The sequence below is a fragment of the Eptatretus burgeri genome, chromosome 5 (assembly GCF_056783735.1).
Source record: "Eptatretus burgeri isolate ZD-2024b chromosome 5, Ebu_testis_v1, whole genome shotgun sequence".
Taxonomy (NCBI): domain Eukaryota; kingdom Metazoa; phylum Chordata; class Myxini; order Myxiniformes; family Myxinidae; genus Eptatretus; species Eptatretus burgeri.
Window position 1 is genome coordinate 40,741,728 of NC_140965.1, and position 23,794 is coordinate 40,765,521.

Genomic DNA, 23,794 nt, shown 5'->3' on the forward strand with positions numbered 1-23,794 from the left:
TAGGGGATGACAAGAGTTGGTGGTGCACTGCCTTCTTGAGGCCCTGGAGAGAAGAGTGGGAAAGAACGGCCTCTGGAAGGCGGTTTCATAGACTGGAGAAGCAAGGAATAAAAGAGTTGAGGTGTGCAGTCAGCCTGGATTTTGGAAGTTTAACCAGGAGGAAGTTACTGGAAGAACTGGTGCATCCTGGAGTCACAGTGAATGTGATACTTTTTCCTGTATTTAAATGCATGTTCCACTTAGTTATATGTTTGATATCTTGTATCCCACTGATGGGCCAGATCTGGATCCGGACATGAACCAAAATCAAATCGGCTTGTTAATGTCACCTGAACAACTCGTCCACCTAGTTTTGTCATGTCATCCATCACTTTTTGAAGTATCATCTGGATACGAGGGTTGATTTTTTTTTTTGGGGTTTAAAAAAAAAAAAAAAGAAGAAGTGATTCTTCACCACTAAGAGATGGGGCCCAAACCAATCAACATGATAACTTTGCATACGAGTGAGTTGGGTGGGATTGATGGAGTCCAAAAGATTCTAAGATGAGATGGTGGCGCACCATTTGCCTGAAGCCCTGTTGTGGAGAGTACGATTAGAACTGCCTCGAAGGTGGTTCCACAAACGGGAGAAAAAGAGGAACAGTGGAGTGGAGGTTACCAGAAAGTCATGATTTCTGCAGTTTATTTGGATGATCAAAACATGGGATACTCGGCAAATGTGTGTCTGTCCTTGTCTGTCTAAAATGGAATATACAGCATGTTAAGCATGTTAAAACAACAAACACCACCATTGCTGATCGTGTCAAATCTCGAAATGAAATCCATTTTGAAAATTTAATTCAAATGTGCTGTTTGTTCGATTATTATTATTATTATTATTATTATTATTATTATTATTATTATCATTATTATTCATTGTAAAATCACAGATAAAGTCTCATATACTCATATCTTGCCAAAGGAGGTAATGAAATCACACCATTCCTCTCCAACCTGTGTGTGGAAACACCCCCATCCCAAAAAATCATCTCAAACAGAGGATCAACTTCATCGAACATTAACTTATTCCTTTCAGAATCGCTTTTCGCCCTTGTTTCAATCCCCCCCCCCCAAAAGGGTGGGATAACAAAATAATCTGTTTACTTGACCTATAGGGTGAGGATTTTTTGAAACGGTAAGACATGGCATACACTACATACTAATCAGCATCATCTTCAATTTTATTATCACCACGCTTTTTGGAAGAAAAGAAAAAAGGGGGATGGGTAATATTGTAATTGGCTTCGTTTGTTTATCTGTCTGTCTGTCACGCTACTCCTCCTGAACAGTTGGGCAGAACAATCAAGCTTGACAATTATGATCAGCACATGGCAGAAGGTGAAAGAGCAGAAAAGATCAAATACTAAAAAAATGCAATTATGGCTGTATTTGAAAACGTTTTTTAAAATGAAACTTAGTGGGCTGTAAGCAGTTAACATTGGGAGGAGACTCATGAAATATGTAATTTTTTGGGGTTTGACCCCCCCCCCCAGTTCATGCCCCGGGGGTGTGGATTTAAGGTCACAGGGGTCAAAACAGACGAGTTTTATAAACTCAAAATTTGATATTGGATCATTCCTGGTGGACCTTTTTGCCATCGTTCAACTTTGCTTAAAGTGGGAAGTGTGGGGATTTGCGATGGCGTGTCATCGACTTCGCTCTAGTTTCGCTTTTTGTTCTACTGTGCAAACTTATCAATTTATTTTTTGAAGTACAGTATTAACAATACCAGTTCTCACAAACTTGTCAAAAGAACATGGAAACCAAATATACAGCATTTTAATGTAAAACAAAGGTTTTCCCATTTTCCTTTTTCTATACTTGTGAACAGTTGTTTTGATCACTCTTCTCATTTCAATTGTGATCTCTAAAGGCATGTCTCTTCCCCCCTCCCCCACTTCCCTGCCCCAATATCTGACTGATGAGGTGAGTAATTAGCTTTGTTGATTGATATGTATTCTGGACTACTGCAGATGACAACTGAGGGTGTGGAAGTCACTTGGAGTCCCTCACTCGAGTGTGGCCTCACCACACCACCACCGTCATGTGGGATGTCACCGTCCCAACTGCATAGCGGAGCACAGCATAGTACACCCAGGCCTGGTGAGTTAGGGCATACGGGCATCTCAATAAGAGGGAAGGGGTCAGAGTGGAATTGGATACTCGTGCTGGTTAAGTTGAAGGAACTAGCGACACATTGTTGTGTATTGGACTCGTTAATGTTGAGGAAGGATTATTTAGGTCTGAAGGTTTTCGCCTGAGTTTTATTCTAGTGTCATCTTATAGTCTCATTTGTATCACCCACCCTTCCTCTTTTTCATTTTCGAATTTGCTTGTACTAAATCTAATGTGCTTCAAAATCAATCACACTTTAGCCTAGTGGAGTTTTGTTTTGTCACCAAGCAGTACCTTTGAAAGTTGGAGGAGTCACTATATCAAGTTGAAGCATCTTCATATTGCTCACATCCACTTATTGTCTGTCTTTTGTCAGGTGACCTTACATTTGGCTTTGTCGACTGAATTCTTCATACACTCATCATAGGCAATTTGGCCCCTTCATGACATTCTCATCTCAGCACATACCTAATGAAGCTAGAATTCCAGGTTAAAATTTCATTTACTTTTGTTTCCTTCATGGCCTTTTCACTTTGTATTTTTACAATGCAATATGTTTTTGTCCTTAGAAAGTGAAACGATCTCACCTGGCCCCCCACACATGGATGACTTCTCAAAGGTGACCATAAAGACATTTATTTTAGGCTGTAAAGCTATGTTTTGGTTTTGATAGAAGTTACAGGCTTTGTCGAATAGCATATTTATCTTGCCAAAACGAAGTTTTTGCAAGATATGTGAGTCAGCTTGTATGTTTTTTTTTATTTTTTAATTTTTTTTTTTTTTTTTGTTTGTCTGTAATCACGTATAAAAAAATTCTGCAGAGCGCAGTTATCATTGGAAATTTTTGTAACTTCGCATATCAGAGGCCTATAGAGGTCCCTTTCAGCGAATAAAATTTTGAAGTTCAAAGGTCAAGGTCACTTTGTTGCAAATCAGGGGAGTCGACGAAACCCTTATTTTTTGAGTAATTTTGATCGGATCGTCTTCAAACTTCATGGGAATATAGTTCATGGTCTGGCGCTCAGCTGATTAATTTTTGGTGGCGATTGGCCTTGACCTTCATGGTTAGCGCCTCAGGTCAAACATATTTGACCCCAAGGTCAAATTTTCAAGTTTTAGGAACCATATCGTGTTGTACCTCAAATTGAACACCTCGATGAGTGCTTTCGAGATATGTCAAGCTTGAGACATTATGATGTCATTTGGTGACGTTATGAGGAAAACGCATATTTTTCATGGTTACTCTGTAGAATGATTCTCATCGGAATCTCTCGTAGGCAGATATTCCTCAAGGAGTCGCTCCTGGTGGATAGCAGCTCTGTTCACCTCAGTGTGACCTTAAAGAAGTCACACGTGGTCACCTTTTGGCAAGATACGGGTCACCCTGCGGGTGACATTGGTTTATTTTTATTGTCGCAAATACACATGCTGAATATGTATTTTTTTGGTAATTGAAAAGCAGTACAAATTTGGCTATATTCCACAAATACAGTACAGATGAACACTGGAGTCTAGAATAACGAAAATAAACTGTGTGCGCGTGCGTGTAAAATCACGTGTGTAAATCACCACCGGTTGACAGATCCACTTGCAAGTTTTAGACTGAACGCAGCCTCCCCTGGTACTGAAGCGCCCTTCTTCCTCCCAGCAAGGAACCACGAATCGTGGAACAAACCGTCTCCTTATCTGTGCTGTGTCCCCCCCTCCGCCTCCCGCCCACCTCTGGGGGTTCCCCTGATCCCACCCAGGGACATCTCCGCTCGCTCGGGCATGGCACACTGCTGCCACCGGTCGCTATCTCCACATGCGGTCCCACCAAAGCTCTGTCCCATCTGTCCATGGTGGAAGAGAGTCGCACTGCATGAGGGAGTCACCAAAAGGGAGTTGTCCTTGGTGGGAGGGACAAAGCTTACTTAGCTGCATGGCAAAGCTGTGCCCCAAACACTTCGGCTTCACTGAAGCTGTTATATTGAGTGTGGTCATTGACCCCACCAAAGTTCATTCCCATCCTTTATGGGATAGAGTCAATAATGCCTCCCAAACTGCGTCCCAGCCGTGTCCCAAACGTTTGTCGAATGGTGCGCCACATGCGCAGTCCTTTTTCACTCCCATTGAAGATGTTATTTGGTGTGGTCTTCGATCCTATCAGTCTCCAAGAGGGAGGCAGCAAAGCGCACCCCCCCCCACCTCAATCTTGTCACGTGTGCATGTCCGTCCAAGGCATGACTGTCATCAAATTTTCAACAAACCCTTATTTGCTCGTTTTCATCAACTTTATTTTGGGTATTATGCGCATGCAGATGGGCTTTTCATTTTTTGGGATGCTTTCTAATTTGCACCTTTGTATTTTTTTTCCACTAGTTTTCTTGTTTTGCATTGCCTGGCTCTGTTCACTTGCCTCTCCTATTTTAGTTTGCTGTTGGATTAAGACCTACTTCAAGATGGCACTTTTTTTCTGTCCTCTGTTGTCTCTTTTTTTTTTTTTTTTTGCACATACCACTAACCTGCTTCATTGTTTGTTTTTTGTTTTTTTTTCTTTTTCTTTTTCTTTTTCTTTTGCCTTTCATGAAATTTTCACACCTACATTGCATTCATCATCTTTTTATTTTATTGTATTAGTCATTCATAATGACTTTGTGATTAATTTTTGTTTTTCTACAAGAGCATGACTCATGAAAGAGCAAAGTCAAACTGACAGTGGGGAAGTGGGGCAACAAATCTGCACAATTATCAAGGGAATGAAAGAGAGACTGAGACTGAGACGTAAGAGTATTGGGTTAGGAAGGGTTAATGGAGATAATGAAGATAATGGGTCAGGATGGGGGATGACTTGAGATGGCAGTGCCCTCTCTGCTTGGAAGTCCTCGAGGGAAGAGTGGGAAAGAACGGCCTCCGGAAGGTGGTTCCATAGATTGGAGAAGTGAGAAACAAAGGAGTTGAGATGTGCAGTCAGCCTGGATTTTGGAAATTTTACCAGTATACGTTACTGGAAGAACTCGTGCATCCAAGTTGGTGTGAGAAACTTTTTCCTGTATTGAAATATATGTTCCAGGTACTTAACGAGATTTCCATTATTTGCCAATTCCCTTTGTTTGAACCTTGACTAAAAAAAAAACTATCAAGGAAGCATAATAATCATCATCATCATCATCATCATCATCATCATCCTCCTCCTCCTCCTCCTCCCCCACACCCCATCCTCCCCTACCTCCTACTATTTCATTATTTTATTCTTCTCCTCTAAAAAGTCCCTTCTTGCATGTTTTTTCAGTCAAAATGGGATCAATAACTTCACAGGCTGAATAACCCAGTGTATCTCAATTTTGTCACTACATGCCTGGCAGTGATTTGAAGCTTATCACGACATGATTAAATTTTCCATTTTGCATCTTACCACAAAGGTTATATCTTTAATAAACACATGCAATTTTTTTTTGTTTTTTTAATGGTGTTTTATTAAAGAGCATTTTATCACTATGGCTTCTTCTTTATACTGAGCAAATTATTAATCTATCACTTTACACCATTTTACTTTCTTGTCATTTTGAATAATAGTATTTCCCTCTTATTTTGCATGGCCTCATTCAGCTGACAAGTACAGTATGATTTGGTGGTGATAATGCAATTGCTGCTTGCAGGATCCCTTGCTGGAAGAATCCAAGCTCCACAAGCTCATAGAAGATACAGATGCAAACTTTTTTAATGTGCACTCAAGAGGTGAGTCAATGTTTTTGTCTGCCATGTTTGCTTGCTTGTGTCGTTAGATAAGTATCTTGTTTTTGAACTAGCGGTTCTGTATTGAATTATCATACACCAGTTTGACTAACTTTCTTTCATGAAATAACTAGTTTATTTGTTCGATCTCTGGTTTTGGAATGAAATGGTAGTAGATTGTAGGCTTCAGTGATGTGCTTCAGTGATCACCTTCATATTCGCTAATGGGCACTGCTTCGTCTCCTTGTAAGCAAATGGAAGCAAACAAAGTTTGAAATGGTGCTGTGCAGGAATCGTGTGTTACAGGTTATTTTATGATATCAGACCTGATATTTATACAAACCCAAGAATGTTTCATGGCAGCCTCTGTCATTGTACTTAAATTCTACATGTCATGTTCTTCATAGTTCGGCTAATCCTCAATGTGAGTTCGAAAACATTGATGGAATTATCATGTTGCACTACCAAGCATGAAGCTGTCTTGCCACAGTCCATTGTGCCCTTTCAACATTTATGTCATTGGGAGTATAATCGCAATGACACCGTAATCCTATTAGCATCATATCTGCGTCTGAGTAGTGCTTTATATAAAGCACTGTCAGCACCCTTTTTTCCAAGTAAGTTAGCAAAACTGGTGATGTTACAGAACACCAGATGTATGATGTGTGAAATATTACCTAGTCCTCTGTTGTGTAGTTCGAAATTGTGGTGTTGTTGCTTATCTTGTATTACTTCCAGATGGGAGCAGAAATTTGTTTTGGGCAAAGCCGATTTTATATTTGATATTCCACATTACTAACGTACAACTTGTTGTTCAGTTGTTGGGTCTTGACTATTCTTTGATGAGCAAGAAAGAGTCGTTAAATTTTAATTCATATACCCCAAATCAAGCACAGCCTCTCGGCTACAAGGCAATACTCTCAGAGAAGAGATTCAAATGATACTGACAGATCGGGTGTGACAAAGCAGTCACAACAATTTCAGCTGCTCACACCATGATTTGCATATTTGCCCTTCTGTGTAACTTTAGCATTAAACTCTGGGTCCAAATCAAATTCCTGGTCTCGACATCCATTCCTCATGAATATTCTGCTGAATTTATTGCTTGTCTGGGAAAAAAACTAATGCAATTCATCCTCGAACCACAAGAATCTTGTTTTCCAGCGTGTCATGTCCAAAGAAATTGCTCCAAGCAAATCCAAACTTGCCACGTGTTTCAAAGTAAATACATACAAGGCAGTATTTGGTCTGACGTTTGATTATGTGTGTGCCATATCCTGATGCTGTGTAGACTGTGCTTTCCTGCTGATGGACCTCTGGTAGCTTGTACATGTTGCTTGGTTTGAGCATGCGGAGTAACTGCTCAAATGTATCTGTCGGGGTTCCTTCCACCCGACATCTTTCTTCTTTGTTCCTTTCGCATTGCTTTCTACTTTTTCACATTTCTCTTTACTAGAAGCACCCGCTCCCTACAGGAGCCGTCAAGGGGGTCGTCATTGTATTTATGCCTATTTTACTCCACAGGGGTCCCAAGATTACACACCCAAAAAATGGTTGCGATCAGTTCAGCTGTTTTTGCGGTACCTGGGAACAGACAGACAGACAGACAGACGGTGAATTATAGTAAGAAGATAACATACTAAACATCTGCTTTGTGATATTTTGAAGTGTAATTATTATTACCTCTGCCACCAAAGGTGGACGAAGGTTTTGCTTTCACCCCTGTCTGTTTGTCTGAATCTGTCGACAACATTTTTGAGATATCCCACTCAGACGGCATTTGGTGGACAGGTTGGGTGTGTGACAGGACTAATTGATTAGATTTTGGTGAAGATCTGGATCTGGATATGAAAATTTTTTTAATGATTCTTCGTCATTGAGAGGTATGGCTGAAAACAAAATAGAGCACATATCAAAAAGGTATGGATGATTCAGACAAAACTTGATGGACAGGTTGAGTGTGTCAAGGACCAATTCATTCAATTTTTAAAAAGTGATTCTTCACTATTGAGAGATGGTTCCAAAAAACGATATACCGTATAGCATATTTCAAAACGTTGTGGATGGATTGGGTAGGGGACAAGAACAACCAATTCGATTTTGGTTCAGGTCCAGATGCAGATCCGGCTTTATCGGTGGAATTCAAAACGTAAACCGTTCAGCCTGGCGGAGGTATGCATTCTACCAAGTATCATTCTAGTTTTTTTTTAATGGATGCAATGTTAATTTTTTTTTTGAGTCTATACAGATGGACCATGTAGAAGTCTTTTCTGTTAATTTTTTATTTACGATAATCATAGTTTCTTCTCTTTGTTCGTTGTGTTTTTTTAGTATATAGTAGGTGATATTGAAGGTAGCTGTACTTATCCATTATGGTGCCTGCATTGATATGCAGATGGGTCTTTTACAAGCAGTGCAACTGAAAACTGTGATGAAAGGATTCCAGGGAAAAATGAAAATTCTGAAGGTAGGTTCAAGTGAGTGAGTGCTGACAAATCCAGGGACTTTGATCAACATGATTTTGGGTGCTTGGCAACACGAGCGTTGTGGATTGAGTCTGAATTGTCAGGAATGTGTGCATGTAGATGCATTGGTGGACAGCCCAGGCACTGTTTCATTGAGGGAGCTTCCCCAGGTGATTGATGGGCTGGACCAACAGACGTCGGCAGCGGAACAGGAGCAGGAAGATGGTAAGAAGAGACTTGGTGCCCAAACTGTCTTGGTTGTTTCCTTTCTGCTGGTTCATGTTTTTCACGAGGCCTCGATGCCATTGATTCGTTTTCTTTTGATTTTTTTTCCCCTTCATTGTTCTGCATGCTTTCTCCTTCACCCTAAAACTTTGTTTAAACACCTGTTAAGGTCTATTATGTTGTAGCCTTACCTCTTCGTGTTTTTCTGCGCTGTCAATTGTTACTCATTTGTGTTCCATGTGGTTTGTTCCTTCTCCACCTTTTCCAACCTCTATATTTAACCTCCGCCATCTTCGAAGATGGATGGAGGTTACTGTTTTCACCCCTTTCTGTTTGTTTGTTTGTGAACAGTATTACGGAAAAACTCCTCGACGGATTTCGACGAAACTTGGTGGGGGGGTTAGGTATGGTCCAAGGATCATGCCATTAAATTTTGGACTTGGTCCCCCTCCAAAAAAAAATAGATTTTTTTTTTTTGCATTTCTGCATGTTTTAAGTGATTTCCAACCCCCCCCCCCCAAAAATAGAGATTTTTTTTGCATTTCTACATGTTTAAGTGATTTCCAATCCCCCCAAAAAAAGAAAAAAATGTTTCTTTTTGCATTTCTACGTTTTAAGTGATTTCCAACCCCCCCAAAATAATTATTAGAGAAAAAAAATTTTTTTGCAACTTTTTTTTTCAGCAAAATTTCGATTTCTTTTTTTGCATTTCTACATGTTTTAAGTGATTTCCAACCCTCGCCCCCCCCCCAAAAAAATGTTGGAGAAAAGAACAATAACTGTCAGCACTGTTGACATCATATTTAATGAATAAGATATAAGGTTCACTTGAGTGACCCAGCAGTATTGGCGGCGGAGGTTTTGCACTCTCCCCAGTGCTCCCCCTCTAGTTAACCTCCGCCATCGAAGATCGGAGGTTACTGTTTTCACCCCTTTCTGTTTGTTTGTTTGTGAACAGTATTACGGAAAAAAAATCCTCGACGGATTTCGACGAAACTTGGTGGAGGGGTTAGGTCTGGTCCAAGGATCATGCCATTAGATTTTGGACTTGGTCCAAAATCCAACATGGCCGCTATGGCGGGCATTTTGAAAAAATATTTGATTTTTTTTTTTTTGCATTTGTACATGTTTTAAGTGATATCCAACCCCCCCCCCCAAAAAAAAATGTTTGCAACTTTTTTTTCAACAAAATTTCGATTTTTTTTTTTATTCTTATTTTTTGCATTTCTACATGTTATAAGTGATTTCCAACAAAAAACATGCCAAAATTATAATTGCGGCTGATTTTGGAACTTCAGGTGGATATACCCACATAAAATCAATTTCTGTCTCAAGGAATCTTGTTATGACGAATGAATTGAGTATGTAAAAGGGAAAGTTGCAAACTATAACTCTGTGAGCACTGTTGACGTCAAATTGAATGAATAGGATATCAGGTTCACTTGAGTGACCTAGCAGTATTGGCGGCGGAGGTTTTGCACTGTACCGAGTGCTCCCCCTCTAGTTATTTTCTTCTTGCTTTCCTCTTACCATTACAAAATAATTTGCATTAAACAAATTCAAAACTTAAAAATGTCATGTTTTCTTAACCCCCCCCCCCCCCAATTTTCACCTTCTCCCTTCTACAACATCTTCCTCATTTTTCCTCCTCCTTTCTGCTTTTTAAAAATGTCTATAGAAAAGCAATTTCTTTCTTCCATTGCTTTTGTCTTTTCAATTTTCTTGTGCTGTCTGCCCACATGAGTTTTGATGAATCCTTATGCTGTTTATTAACCTCCGCCATCGAAGATTGACGGAAGTTGCTGTTTTCACCCCTGTCTGTTTGTTTGTGTGTTTGTGTGTTTGTTTGTTTGTGAACAGTATTACGGAAAAACTCCTCGACAGATTTCGACGAAATTTGGTGGGGGGATTGGGTATGTTCCAAGGATCATGCCATTAGATTTTGGACTTGGTCCAAAGTCCAATATGGTGGCCATTTTGAAAAAATATTTGAATTTTTGTTTTTGCATTTCTACATGTTTTAAGTGATTTCCAACCCCCCCCCCAAAAAAAAAAATTGTTAGAGAAAAAAAAAACAATTTTATCAGTTTTTTTTTTCTCTAACAATTTTTTTTTTAGAGAATGAGTTGAGTATGTGGAGTACGACTTGAGTAGTGAGTACGAATGAATTGAGTATGTCAAAGGGAAAGTTTCAAACTATAACTCTGTGAGCACTGTTGACGTCAAATTGAATATCAGGTTCAATTGAGTGACCTAGCAGTATTGGCGGCGGAGGTTTTGCACTCTACCGAGTGCTCCCCCTCTAGTTCGTCCTGTTTTCTCCCTCCTCCAAACCCTCTTCGTACTCTGCTCACTTCCATTTCCCCTACTCCTTACCTGGAGAAATGGAACATTGTAGTCTTCCTGAAAGTGTTCATTTACCCTACTTTTGAAGCGTGTTGTGAAATGTCTGGCCACGTTGCCGATTTTCAGTATCCTGAGACGAAAGCCATCTTGCCGTAAATGCAAACACACCAGTCTACCTTTCGCTCTCAGCACTCTCTTGTCTCTTCTGCTCCAGCCCCAACCTGTGCACCATCCCTCTCAGGCTGTCTGTATTGTCTTTACTATATGGCAAAGTGGGGAATCCGCAATGGAAATGCTATTTAACATTAATTCGAGTCCAATGGTCATATTGCACCAACCTAACCGAATGATGCGCACACAATTTGCATTCATACATCCGGTCGGTGCCTTTGGCATCGTGCTTAACACGTTCACTTCCGACGTAGTACACACCACTCCCATTTGCCAAGCCAAGTATGCATGTGCATATGCTTTATTTTCAAATTTCACCATTCTATGAGCAAATACAAGGTCATTTCTTTTCCATTGGTGGGGAAACTCCATGTTGAGAAGTTGTGACTGGCAGTGGTCCAAGATTTTCAATTTTGTGTGCCAGGTAGGAGTTCATAGCACAATTTTTTATTTTTTTAAACCACTGAATGGATGTTGGTATTATGTCTGTTAATGGTAGATTGTGTGCCGAGTATCATGTGTTTCCGTTTTTTTTTTTTTTTTGCTAGTCATTTTACCCTTAAAATTGTATGTATGGATGCAGATGAATAGGCAAAACTTCTCATGGAGACTGATAATGATGATTGTAATAATCCTGACATGGACTCTGATGATGAGAGTGTAGAAATGCCTTCAGATGGCAGTGATTTTCATTCTGAAATTGAAAAAATAAAAGTGAGAACTTGTGTGAGCCACCCTCCATCCATCCATTGGGACCATACTCTATGTGGAGCGTTGGTGCTGCCAAAGCAGTTTCCTTGGCTACTGGGTACAATACTGGACAGGTCGCTACTCCGACACAGGATACCAGCAATCTGGCACTCATTTTGCTGACCTCGGAAGGATGACAGGCAGAGTCAACCCCACCTGGTATTGATTCAACAGCCGAGTGGGATTTGAACTCAGGATCCTAGAATCCCAAGCCCACTACCCTAACCATTAAGCCAACACCAATCATTGTGTGAGCATGGAACATTGAAAAAATATTTAAAAGTTGAAAATTAGAAATTTTTCTTGATTATGAATTCATTTTTAATTCATATTTGATCAAAACAATGTCCTGGATCATGTGAAACGAGTTTATTTCAGTTGTAATCAATTATTTTCACATTGTAACTATCTCTTCAACAGCCTTAATGGAGCTGTTTTTGATGTCGTATTTGTGCACCTTCGTGATTTTCAATATCGCATATAATGTTGCAATACAAATTTGATCATGATTATTACATTGATTTATGTTCACTGAACTGCCAGCAGGTCATTTGTTACATCGTGTGGTACGCCAGCATATTCTCTTTACAATACACTAGTGTAATCTTTTACATGACAATACTCTAAGTGGCAGAATCTGGGGCACCCAGCACTACGAGGATACTTGGTCGGCAGTCAACGTGTTAAATCAAATGAACAGCAACACGATGTGCTATTTAACCGAATGTTTTTGTTTAATCCAATTCATTTTAACTGGAATGGTTCACAAAAGCATAGCTTGAATGGTTCATCAAGATTAATTATTTTGGGTATTCATTTAAACGAAGGCTGCTGTTTTAATCCTCTCCTTTCTCAGATTGGTGCTTGCAAGGATTCAGTAACGGAAGGGGAGTCAAGAAGTCTGAATAAAATTTTTGATCTTCTTGCCGACAGATTAGAAGGATCGCCTGTTATAATTGGATGCATTCCATTGAAAGAAAATGTCTCCTTTGATGCTTTAAAAGGAAGAAATATTACATTAACCATGTTTAGGTTTCCTTTTCCTTTAAAGTTACACATTTAATTGCTACTGCCCCTCATATAGCTGCGATAAACATGGAGATATCGGAGATAAACCAGAGGGTGCACGATGAGATCAGTACCCGTGGGGGATTTGACTCTCCATTCTGTCCGAGTGAGAGAACTTGGCCTGTCCCTGCCACACAAGTGCCATCTGCATCTGATTTGCACAGGTGAATATTAAATCTCAGGAATTTTGAAAATACCAGTGTTTAAATTTTATCTGAATTTATTTTGATGTTAAATGCTGATTACTATAACAGGCTTGTTCCTTTGAGTTTTTTTTTTTCAATATTTTCTTTTTTTTTGTGGGCTGGTCCAATAAAAAGTGGCCACAAATGTAAAATTGTCATTCTGTGCACTGTTTTTTTATTACCGAGGGAAAGAGAAAGGTCCAGCCACAACAGTGCAACAAATGGGATTTTCCTAATGTTGTGGAAAATGATTGTGTCCAGTAGGATATTTAAAAAAAAAAAAAAAAAAAAAATAGATATACAGTAAATATTAATTCATTCAGGTTAATGTGTACTTCTGGCTTTGTTGCAGTCTGTGAAAGACACAGAACACAGCAGTGCTAAATGCCGTGCTAGTAGTTACACTGCTATCCACAGTGTGAGTCATGCTGAAGGCTTGAAAAATCAACCGAAAGGCTCCCTTGCATCACCCAACCTCCCCGTCTCCCTCTCCCTCTGGGAAATGGATCTATCCACAGATGTTTCTAACTCCAACTATCCCATGGTGGGTTATATCTGGGCTGGGTACTGTGGGTGTCTGTGTAGCAGCTGACGTTAAATTTAGCAGTGGGCAGTTCTTGTCTTTTGCAGACTGCAATTGAGATGGAAGTGAACTTTAATTTTAATATCTTCTTTTCCTGCTACAATTCAGAAATGTTAACTGTGTAATAGTTGACAAAACAGAGTGGTTGCATGGTAGCCCATTCTGTTGGTCAAGACCTTTGCAGCAAATGCTGGTTTGGCATGTGGGTGCATGGCTTCATGGCAGTTGAGGCAATCTATATTATGTATGTGTACATTTATTTATAAATTGATGTACGTGTTCTTGTATCCCGTAATCACTCGCATATAAGCCACACTATCCCCCCCCAGAAATATCTGATCAAAATTTGGGGTGCGTGGTATCCACGGGAACTAAAGTGAAAGCTCCACTTCTTCAGACTTCTCGCAATGACACAAGACCAATTGTCACTGGGTGCCGCCATGTTTAAAATGCAGTGCATTGTCGTCTTATGCAATATTGAGCATGTATTTTTTTGTTCTGAAAAAGAAGTATTTCGATAGATTAATTAAATTGTTTGTTTCAAATATATTTGTTTGCTTTTTGAAACCTTTTATCTAAACTTTTAGAAATGTACACTGCCATGGCAGCGTAATAAGTTTGGGGATTAGCATGTGCATTGCAGCATAATAAACTGCTTGAGAAGTACTGTAAGCTAATGACTTGCTAAAGACTTGAGAGTTACTAACGAGCTCTTACTGTGCTAGTCCGGTCGATGTCACTTATTACTCAGTAAGAGTTGTTGGGTATATTCAACATGCCACGTTGTTCATCATATTGTGTTTCATACAAGTTCGAAGTCATCCGTTATGCTGAATTAAACACCATCTAAAATGGCTCTTCTCACAGATTGATAAAACTGCTTTTGAATTAATGTATTTTTTGGCATATCAGCCGATCCCTTTTTCTTTTTTTCCCCCCGAAAGACCAGGCCTCGACTTGTACTCGGAAAATAAGAATCTATCGTTTTAAGACATTGACTCTTATCGTGCGTGTGCACATGTGCATGTGCATCTGAAAAGCATAGGGAAAAAACATTGGACAAGGCCTATCTCCACCAAATTTTGCATACATGTTGGTAGTACACAGGTTTAGGTGATGGGCACAACCCCCCTCCCCCTCCCCTGGCAGGGAAAGCCTAATAAGTAAGTGGGGATGGAGAACAAAGGACACAAAAGCATTTATTTACAAAGGTATGCACCCTGGCTTTCAGACAAACGTAATTCCACTGAACTTAAAAACTTCGATCAACATCATATCAGACAGCGCAACTTAAATCGATTATATTGTCCAATGTGTTAACGACGTTTTTATTGAAATAACGCAAATGGACTCATCGTAAATTGGTGAGTTGCTGTATTTTGCTTTTGACCAATGTATATTTATTGTCTCTTTCCATGATGATTTTTGGAGCAAAGGTGGTGGGATGGACAGTGGCAGACTAGGATGTTGATGGAGATTGAATGCAAAAAATAAGCTGTGATTGATGAATTAATTTATTATTCCCCAGGAGGCCTGATACGCAGAGAGCCACGAATACCTCGGCAACATGTAATAAGCCATCCACTTTCCTACCTATTGACAACCCTTCTTTCGCTGTGAATGGAATGGATGGCCACAGTGAAGAGTCCACAACATTACCTGCTGCTAGAACATCGATGGTGCTTTCGTCATCTCAGCTTTCAACACCGAGCAGCTCGACCTGTGATGCCAATGTGAGCACAGCTCTCTCATCGCTTGGTACCTTTCCTTATGAGATTTTGTTTGCATCGGCATTGCCTTGGACAGCTGCCAGCTTTATTGACAAGAAGACTGCGGAGAGTCAAGTTTTGTGGGAAAGTGGTCTGGAGCAGTGCAACCACACCTCAGACATTTCTCCATCTCCATTGGATGTGCTTGATGTTCTTATCCAACGTGGAGGGGATGTGCATGCAAAGGAGCTCAAGTGGTGAGTGTTTTGGTGAGTGTGTGTCTGCGTGTGCACTTGATTTGTTTGGCACGCTTGCATCATGAATTTGATTATGTAGCCTGCCGGCAACTACATGCTGAACCTAAACACTACAATAGAGTTGATTGCAAAATTTCTATCACTGGGCTGAATGTATAACTGAACTGAAAAATTCTTGACATGACAAAGTGGCACGAGGGATCCAAATTGTGATGGTAAGGCTTTTATAACTCCTGGAGGTTCCTATTTATTTATTTCTTTTGGCTCATGAATTTTGTGTTTTGGACATTATTTATTGCTATGCTTACTGCTCTGGTAAATTAACCTTGCAGTAGATATTACTTTGGCTTCTGTTCCCAAGAACTGGCTGCTTGTATGCCTCTGCCATTAGCTCGGCCACAAAATACTTGGCAGGCCAGTACATCGTATGATTAATGGTGGCCATTGGCAACTCCAGGGTGGGTCATTATGATGTTTGTTTCTTTCCCTTCACCGATAATTATAAGCTATGGAATTATTTACGTTCTCATGACTTTCTGAACAGTTATAACATTTCCCTTTTCAAAAGGCAGGTTTTCCATTTCCTCAGGTTTTTTATTTTTTATTTTTTAAATAGGTTTTTTTTTTCTTTCTTTTCACTTCCATATCTCTTCAGCTATGTTGTTTTTTTTTTATCTCCACCACCGAAGGTGGGTGGAAGTTATGTTTTCACCCCTGTTTCTCTTTGTTTGTTTGTTTGTTTGTGTGCAAGATATCTCAAAAAGTTGTGGACTGATCCAGATGAAATTTTGTGGACAGGTTGGGTGTGTGATGAGCATGAATTGATTAAATTTTGTTGAATATCCGATCCGGATACGAGAAGAGTTTTATTATTATTATTATTATTGTTATTAGATAAGTGATATTTGATCATTGAGATATGGGAAGCAAAACAGTATATGACATGAAACTTCAAAAATATTTGGCTGAATTATGACAGCTCGGTGGATGAGTTTGGTGGACGACGAGACCAAACCGATTCAACTTTGGTTCAGGTCGGATCCAGATCCCATCTTTCAGTGGAATACTGAACGTAAACTGTTCAGCCTGACGGAGGTTTGCGCTCTACCGAGTGCCATTCTAGTTTTATTTTTGTTTCATTCAAGGCTGGTCTCTGAGGAAGATACAGTCTGTGACTGAAGCTGTTTACATAAAAAAAAAAGTATCGCTCTTTTTTTTTTTATAGCATTGCATGTTATTTATTCGTCCCTTACCGGTTTCACCGGTGGGGCCTGTCGGTTTACTGTCTGTCCATCCCACCTATGTTTTTTTCCGACTTTTTCCTCATACCCTTTAACATATTCAACTGAAACTTGGTACATGGCTTTATTATAATAAGTTACAGAACAAGTTCAAATTTCAGGACGTTTCGTCAGTTTTTCAGTTATTCCCTTTTTAGACAAAATATCATATGATGTATGGGTCAGTGCTTAGCTGCCCTGACGCCACCCCACTGCTTTACACTCATTGGCTAGACAGCTGGCCTGACTCCACCCAAATAAAAGCATGCTTGCCATTGCATGAAGCAGCACAGATCGGCAGGCCTCAGGCTTTAAGTCTGGGTATGAGTCCATGGCCCAGTGCAATTGGAATGATTCCACGTATATAACCACGATCTATTATATAAGCCGTACACATGTTTTTGCTTTATGTATGTTCATCGGGTTATTTTTAATACGAAATGGGCAAAGTCTACAAATGAACGAAACACGTTGAGTTAAAGAGTTTCTTCTTCACTTTGGTTCCGTATCGGCTCGAGCGTGCGTTAAATGTAATCAAATTTTTATTTCCGGTTTGTTATCCCAGTTTTTGTTATTTTTGGCACCGAATGTGCCATTATACACCGCCTAAATAAACGAACATTCATTGGGACCCGAAGGGTACATTTATTGCAAAGTAATTTTTGCTCTTGTTTATTTTTGGTTTCCAACATTTGTCACCTGGACAGTTTCTAAATTCTTCTCTCTTCCCTATGTCTTCTCGTGCATTGTTTTTTTTTTTAATCAAGTTGGTGCTTGTCTCTCCCTGCTGCATAATTGAGTTTACCGGTTTTATCCACCGCTGTTGCTCTCCTTTCTTTTTCTCTCCTCTTTCCTTTCTTTGTCTCACTTTATCTGTCTCTCACTTTATTCTTTGTTTCACTCCCTCTCTTTTTTTCTTTTTTCTTTTTTTTTTCTTTGCTTGATTCCCGTTCCCTTTGCTTGATTCCCGTTCCCTTTATCCTTTGCCTCTTACACTAAAAAAACAATTGATACTGCACTCTAAAGTACACTCACTGTGCCTTCTTAGTGATTGGCTGTATCCCAAATGGTTGTGAAGATTCCATACAATATAATAGCTGAAGATTCCTGACATTGTGCTTGTGTGATGTCCTATTCATAGGTTGCCATTGCCCTGCCAGGCTGCTGATTGGACACACTTTGGAGGTGGGTTGGAATAGACTGCATTACATTGTAATGTGAAACCTTGAACTACATTTTATTGGTACTTCATGTTGTTCTAGTTGGCAAAGGAAAAGACTAATCAAATTAGGGACTCTATGGACAAATTATAAATGGTATTCAGAATTTAGAACTTGAGTTTTACAAGCAAATGCTACTTTTGGTGAGATTGCAGCTCAACGGAACTGAATTTATCACTTTCCTGACTGATCAAGAAAGGCAAGCAAACATACCCTTTGTCGGAGGTTTGGTTTTAGCTTTACCTGCATGATGACCACTGCTTCCATGTATAAAATAAAAAATGACCGTTTTTACAGCCATTTTTCCCTGCTGTGCAGGGGTTTGGCTTTTTCTTGAGGCAATGTTTTATGGCCGGATGCCCTTCCTGACGCCAACCCTGGTCGCCTCTTACGACACACAGGGATATGGTACACCTATTCTAACCGGGGCATACACCGGGACCAGTACACTGGCACTCATTTCGCCGACCTCGGAAGGATGACAGGCTGAGTCAACCCCCTGGTGTTAATTCAGCAGCCAACGGGGCTTGAACTCAGGACCCTTGGATCCCAAGCCGCCACCCTAACCACTAAGCCAACACCAGGCTTACTGCTTCCATGTGCGAGTCTGATATAAATCAATGGACAACCCTTCCCATTTGTATAGGAGGAGGCCGACCATAACAAGACGAGCAGGAAGCTTTTACAGCTAAACATAAAAAGCTGCCTCTTCTATTTTTTTCTTCAGTTTTCTCCAAGTTCTCAATGTCGTTTAGTCTTCCACGTACCATGAAGGATATTTGCGATTGTCCTACCAGACCCAAAGAGTTAACCATTGTACTTTGATGTGGTTACGATATAATGTAATGCAATGTTAAATCTTTATAGCCTGGTGTTGGCTTAGTGGTTAGGGTGGCGGCTTGGGATCCCAGTGTCCTGAGTTCAAGCCCCGTTGGCTGCTGAATTAACACCAGGGGGTTGACTCAGCCTGTCATCCTTCCGAGGTCGGCGAAATGAGTGCCAGTTGTACTGGTCCCGGTGTATGCCCCGGTTAGAATAGGTGTACCATATCCCTGTGTGTCGTAAGAGGCGACCAGGGTTGACGTCAGGAAGAGCATCTGGCCATAAAACATTGCCTCACAAAAAGCCAAACCCCTGCACAGCAGGGAAAAATGGCTGTAAAAACGGTCATATATATATATATATATATATATATATAATGTTAAATCTTTGTCCACTTGTTAGGTCATCTCTATAATCTCAGTAGAAATGACCTAATAAAGCCAGTCTCGAAGTCTGTCTGCCCATCCGTCCGTCCCTCCGTCCACAATCAAACCGAGTGGAGACAAATAACCAATAGTAAAATGGATAGAGGTCGATGAGACGTGCACAACGATATAACTTTCAAGGTCGAGGTCAAGGTCACGAGGCTGTCAAAGTTGTGAAAATCGTCGATTTCAAATCGTATCTCCTCCCTCATTTATCAAGAGAGATCAAATGTTATTAGTGATTCAGGTACTATGGACTATTATCAAGAACAACACGAGCCATTTTTTTTGAAATTTGCTCTCGTTCCAATTTTATAGCCCTTCAAACTTCACTCTGATTCTTACATGTCCGGTGCTAATTTGAAGTGGTCATCCGGAGGCCGGCGCCAATCTCTGAAGATGCTCCGGGTCCTGCGCAAATTTTTGCATATTTTTGCCCCATATGGGCCGTTCATAAAGTACGTACAAAAATGAGGGGTGGGTGGTTTAAAGCCCGCGTACGGGCTGTGTACAGGGGTGGGTGGGTGGTACGACGGCTGCATACATACTTTATAAAAGTGGTGTTGGACTACATGAAAGCATTTCAGAAGATGAAGGTGAGCCTCTCATCGCGAGGGGGAAAAATATCCCCGTTCACAGGAACATTTTCGACGTGATGTTGAATCCGTGGACGTCAATAATTTTCCATATTACTGTATTACCGTAGTTAATAATTACTGATGCATTTGAGATAAATCTACAGTTCGTTGTAATCTTTAAGTATTGTGATGTGATATGAGATGCATATGGGGTGGGTGGGTGGTCACTTGCCTGCATACAGAGGGGGGTCGGTGGTTTTGAAACCTGGAAGTAGAGCGTATGTACTTTATGAACTGCCCCTATTCAAATCTGGCACAGAGTTACTTTTTGAACTTTTTTGAGTTAGGCAAAAATATGAGTTCTGCCAAGTTGTAATTTGATTTTGCTTCTGTCGACCTCTGGCAGAGATGACCGGCACTCCCGCTTTGGGGTATTTTTTTAATTGTTACTCCTATTGGCATTTGATCTGGGATTTTATAGTGAACTACAAGACTGTTTTATTATCAGGTGTTGTCATCATCTCGCATCCATGTTTTTGTTTAGCCTCCTATTTTTTCAATCATACAACCCATCAAATCTACGCTGTATTCAGGGGTCATGGTGCCCACCTAAGGTGTATGGTTACATTGTTTATTATTATTTTGTAGAGGGCATTGCTTCGCCTTTAAAATGCCTGACAAGCTATCTCAATCCCGGGTGCAATGACTAGTTTGCATCCATCCATTGGAGAGTTTTGGATTTTACCCATCTCATCGACCATTGCACCTGTTCAACTATTTGTAGTGCGTAATTGAATTGTCAGACCTCAGACCTCGTCCCACCCGGCCAGCCTACACCAATTCTTCTCACATTGATTTGTGAATCGTGAAAAATTAACAGTTCATAAATAATGATGTGTAATATTTCTCAGACTATTTATACCAGGTAACCTGAAGATGAAAAACATTTGTAACAAACACAATCAGCCACATGCTCAAAAATTATGATGAGGACTGCCTGTCTAACTTCCCAGTGAATGATTTATTACTCTTGGGCTGCATTCTCAGAATACCAATAAAAAGGGTGACAATGTTAATTTTGGTCTTGGTCAACATAATAGATTGTATTTTTATTATCCTCGTCGAAGGACAGGATGTTGCATTTGGAGAGGATGTCTGTCTTTGTTTTGTTTATCCACACAGAACTTTAGTGTTTTTCTCCGCAACCGCTTGTGGGATCGAGACAAAATTTTCACCATAGGAGCTCAAGTAGAATGTTTTATTGATAATTATGACGTCATCGTTCACGTGGTGTGGCAGCCATGTTGGATAAATGGAAAAACTTTGAACCTCTGTATCTCTGAAACCACATCAAGGAAATAATTGAAACTTGGCACATGGCAAGTACTCCTTTTGGGGAATATGTGTGGTTATTTTATTTTTAATTTATTAATTTAAAAAAAAAAATGACTTCACAGGTGCATTTGTTATGACGTCATAATTGCATATGTAGAACGCTACATCTGATCAGTATGAAAAAGTTTGAGGGTCATCTGGGGATAAAATGGTCCACAAAAAAAATTTGATGTCATTGCTCACGTGACTCAACAGCCATATTGTTTAAAAAAAAAAAAAAACCTTCAAAAATCTTCTTCTCTGAAATGGCTGAACAGATAAGAGGCAAAACTTTACGTGTATGACTGCCTATCCATGACAAACAAAAGGTTCACTCATATTATGTCATAGGTCACATGGTTTATGGTGTTGGCTTAATGGTTGGGGATTGTGGGGGGGGGGGGTGGTGGGCTTGGGATCCTATGATCCTGAGTTCAAACCCCACTCAGCTGTTGAATTAATACCAGGTGTGGTGAACTCTGCCTGTCATCCTTCTGAGGTCGGCAAAATGAGTGCCAGCATGCTGGTATACTGTGTCGGAGTGGCGACCCGTCCAGGATTGTAAATAGCCAAGGAGACTGCTGAGGCAGCACCAATGCTCTGCACAGAGTATGGTCCCAATGGCTGGATGGATGGTCACATGGTTTGGCAGCCATATTGGATTTACCCATCAACCTATTAAAATCTTCACCAGAACAGCGAGATAGATCAAGGGGGAACTTCACACAAATATTCCCCAAGTCATGGGGATACCAGGGTATTCATGAATAATTGAGGTCACATGGTATGGCAGCCATATTGGATTGAGCGAAAATCTTAAAAAAAAAACCTTCTCTTGAACTGCTTCATCAATCAATGTGAAACTTCACAATTATGATCCAGTAGTGATGGGGAATATATGTTTGAAATTTCAACCTGATCGGACGAATGGCCTAGCAGCCAGAATTATTTAATTTCTTGAATCTGGGTAACACACCAAGAAAGTCACAGAAAACAAGACCTGGTGAGGGTCTGCAATCTCTGATTGCTCTTTTTCTTGTTACTTATTGAGCTAAAAAAAAAAGAGGTTTATTTCTGTCTGAATGAGTTGTCCCACTGTGTGTCATCTAACCTTGTGACGTTTTGGTGGTGTGACAAATTAATGTAATCTAGCAGTTCTCATAATGTGAGCATGTGGGACGATACCATTATGCTTCTTTAAAGTCTTCAGAGTGTGGTGGTGGTGGTGGTGGTTGGGTCCAAAAATATCCTTAGTCACTGATAGTGACTGTGACTTGACATTAAAAGGTACTACTACGTCTGATAGCCGATGCTGACATTTGTTCGGTTTATTTAACTTTTGTATTGTTTCATTGAACATTGGGTCAGCTAAGTTTGTTGGGGTTTTCAGTAGCCCGATACATAAATTGCCTTTCTCGGAAGTCAGACAAGGCCAACTGTTAACATTGAGGCCTGCAGAACCACCACCATTTATTTTTTTGTAAAATTTTGTTTGGAACTAGGTGTGCATTATTGGAATACATAAACCAGGAATTTGAACTGTAATACATCGAACCGGTAATGAGTAGTTTGCGTGATAGCATGGTGCAGATGTAATTCATTTTCCGTTGAGTTGCCTTGTTTGGGTTCTATTCCCACCCCAACAATAAACTGTTCATCACAAATTGCATTGTCCTCTCAGACGGACGTTAAGCTGCATGTTCTGTCTGTGAGCAATAGTTTTGTGTAGATGTCAGATGCCATTTTGTCTTCCGCGAAGAGTAGGAGAATTATCTCTGGCATCCTGAAAAGATTAGAAATTTCTGCCCAAATCAGGCCTGGCCAGCTTGTTCGTGAAAGACTTGGGCCAAAAGCATTTCCAACCAACCCCACAATGTGGGAATAAATGTTTCACAACATGCTTTTGTTTTGCCACATTTGTCACTTTTAGAGCAATATTTCTTTATTCTGTCAAAGGGTCGAGTTATGCTTTGTGTGTCTGTTGGGTGCATGAAAGATTAATTGATCTCAAATTAATTGAACACAGGTGAAGCACCAGCTGAGGAGATGCAGGTGATGCGTGCTCGGCTGAAACTGCTGCACGCTCAACTGCTGTACGAACGGCACAAACGTGAACAGCACGCACTGCGTAACCGTCGTTTGCTGCGCCGCGTCATCAAGGCCACTGCTTTGCAAGAATACAATACGGCAATGGTGAGGCTTTCTGTGGGAGAAGTCAATGGTTTGTGGTTCTTGGCATTTAATTTACTAGTGCGGGCCCGTAGGTGCGGACCCGTAGGTGCATAAACGACGACTGGATTGGGGCATTTTTTCACCCCCCTCACCCCCACCTCTCTCGCCCCCTCCTCTCTCGCCCCCTCCTCTCTCGCCCCCTCCTCTCTCCCCCTCTCGTGCCAGTACCCTCTCTCGTAGGTGAGGCGTGCCAGTATGTGCAGCTTCGTTCCTTCGCTCTCGTAAACGACGACTGG

General features: G+C 40.5%; 2 protein-coding genes across 8 annotated transcripts in view; one reads left to right on the forward strand and one right to left on the reverse strand.

The window, feature by feature from the left end:
- The window catches only part of TSC1 (TSC complex subunit 1), a 105,834-nt gene that overhangs the window by 39,633 nt on the left and 42,407 nt on the right, over positions 1-23,794 (forward strand). For all 5 annotated transcript variants that reach the window (XM_085881580.1, XM_085881582.1, XM_085881578.1 and 2 more), the window contains exons 10-18: positions 2,013-2,142; positions 2,724-2,773; positions 5,793-5,871; positions 8,264-8,335; positions 8,454-8,558; positions 12,910-13,057; positions 15,190-15,627; positions 18,049-18,092; positions 23,353-23,519. In XM_085881580.1, the coding sequence (XP_085737706.1) occupies positions 2,013-2,142; positions 2,724-2,773; positions 5,793-5,871; positions 8,264-8,335; positions 8,454-8,558; positions 12,910-13,057; positions 15,190-15,627; positions 18,049-18,092; positions 23,353-23,519 (1,233 nt within the window). The remainder of the gene's footprint in view (positions 1-2,012; positions 2,143-2,723; positions 2,774-5,792; positions 5,872-8,263; positions 8,336-8,453; positions 8,559-12,909; positions 13,058-15,189; positions 15,628-18,048; positions 18,093-23,352; positions 23,520-23,794) is intronic.
- Positions 11,571-23,794, reverse strand: part of MED27 (mediator complex subunit 27) — a 157,746-nt gene continuing 145,522 nt past the window's right edge. For all 3 annotated transcript variants that reach the window (XR_015058276.1, XM_085881584.1, XM_085881587.1), the window contains one exon: positions 11,571-11,769. Coding sequence is in view for 1 of the 3 variants with exons in the window: in XM_085881584.1 (XP_085737710.1) it covers positions 11,677-11,769 (93 nt within the window). In the remaining 2 variants the exon portion in view is untranslated. The remainder of the gene's footprint in view (positions 11,770-23,794) is intronic.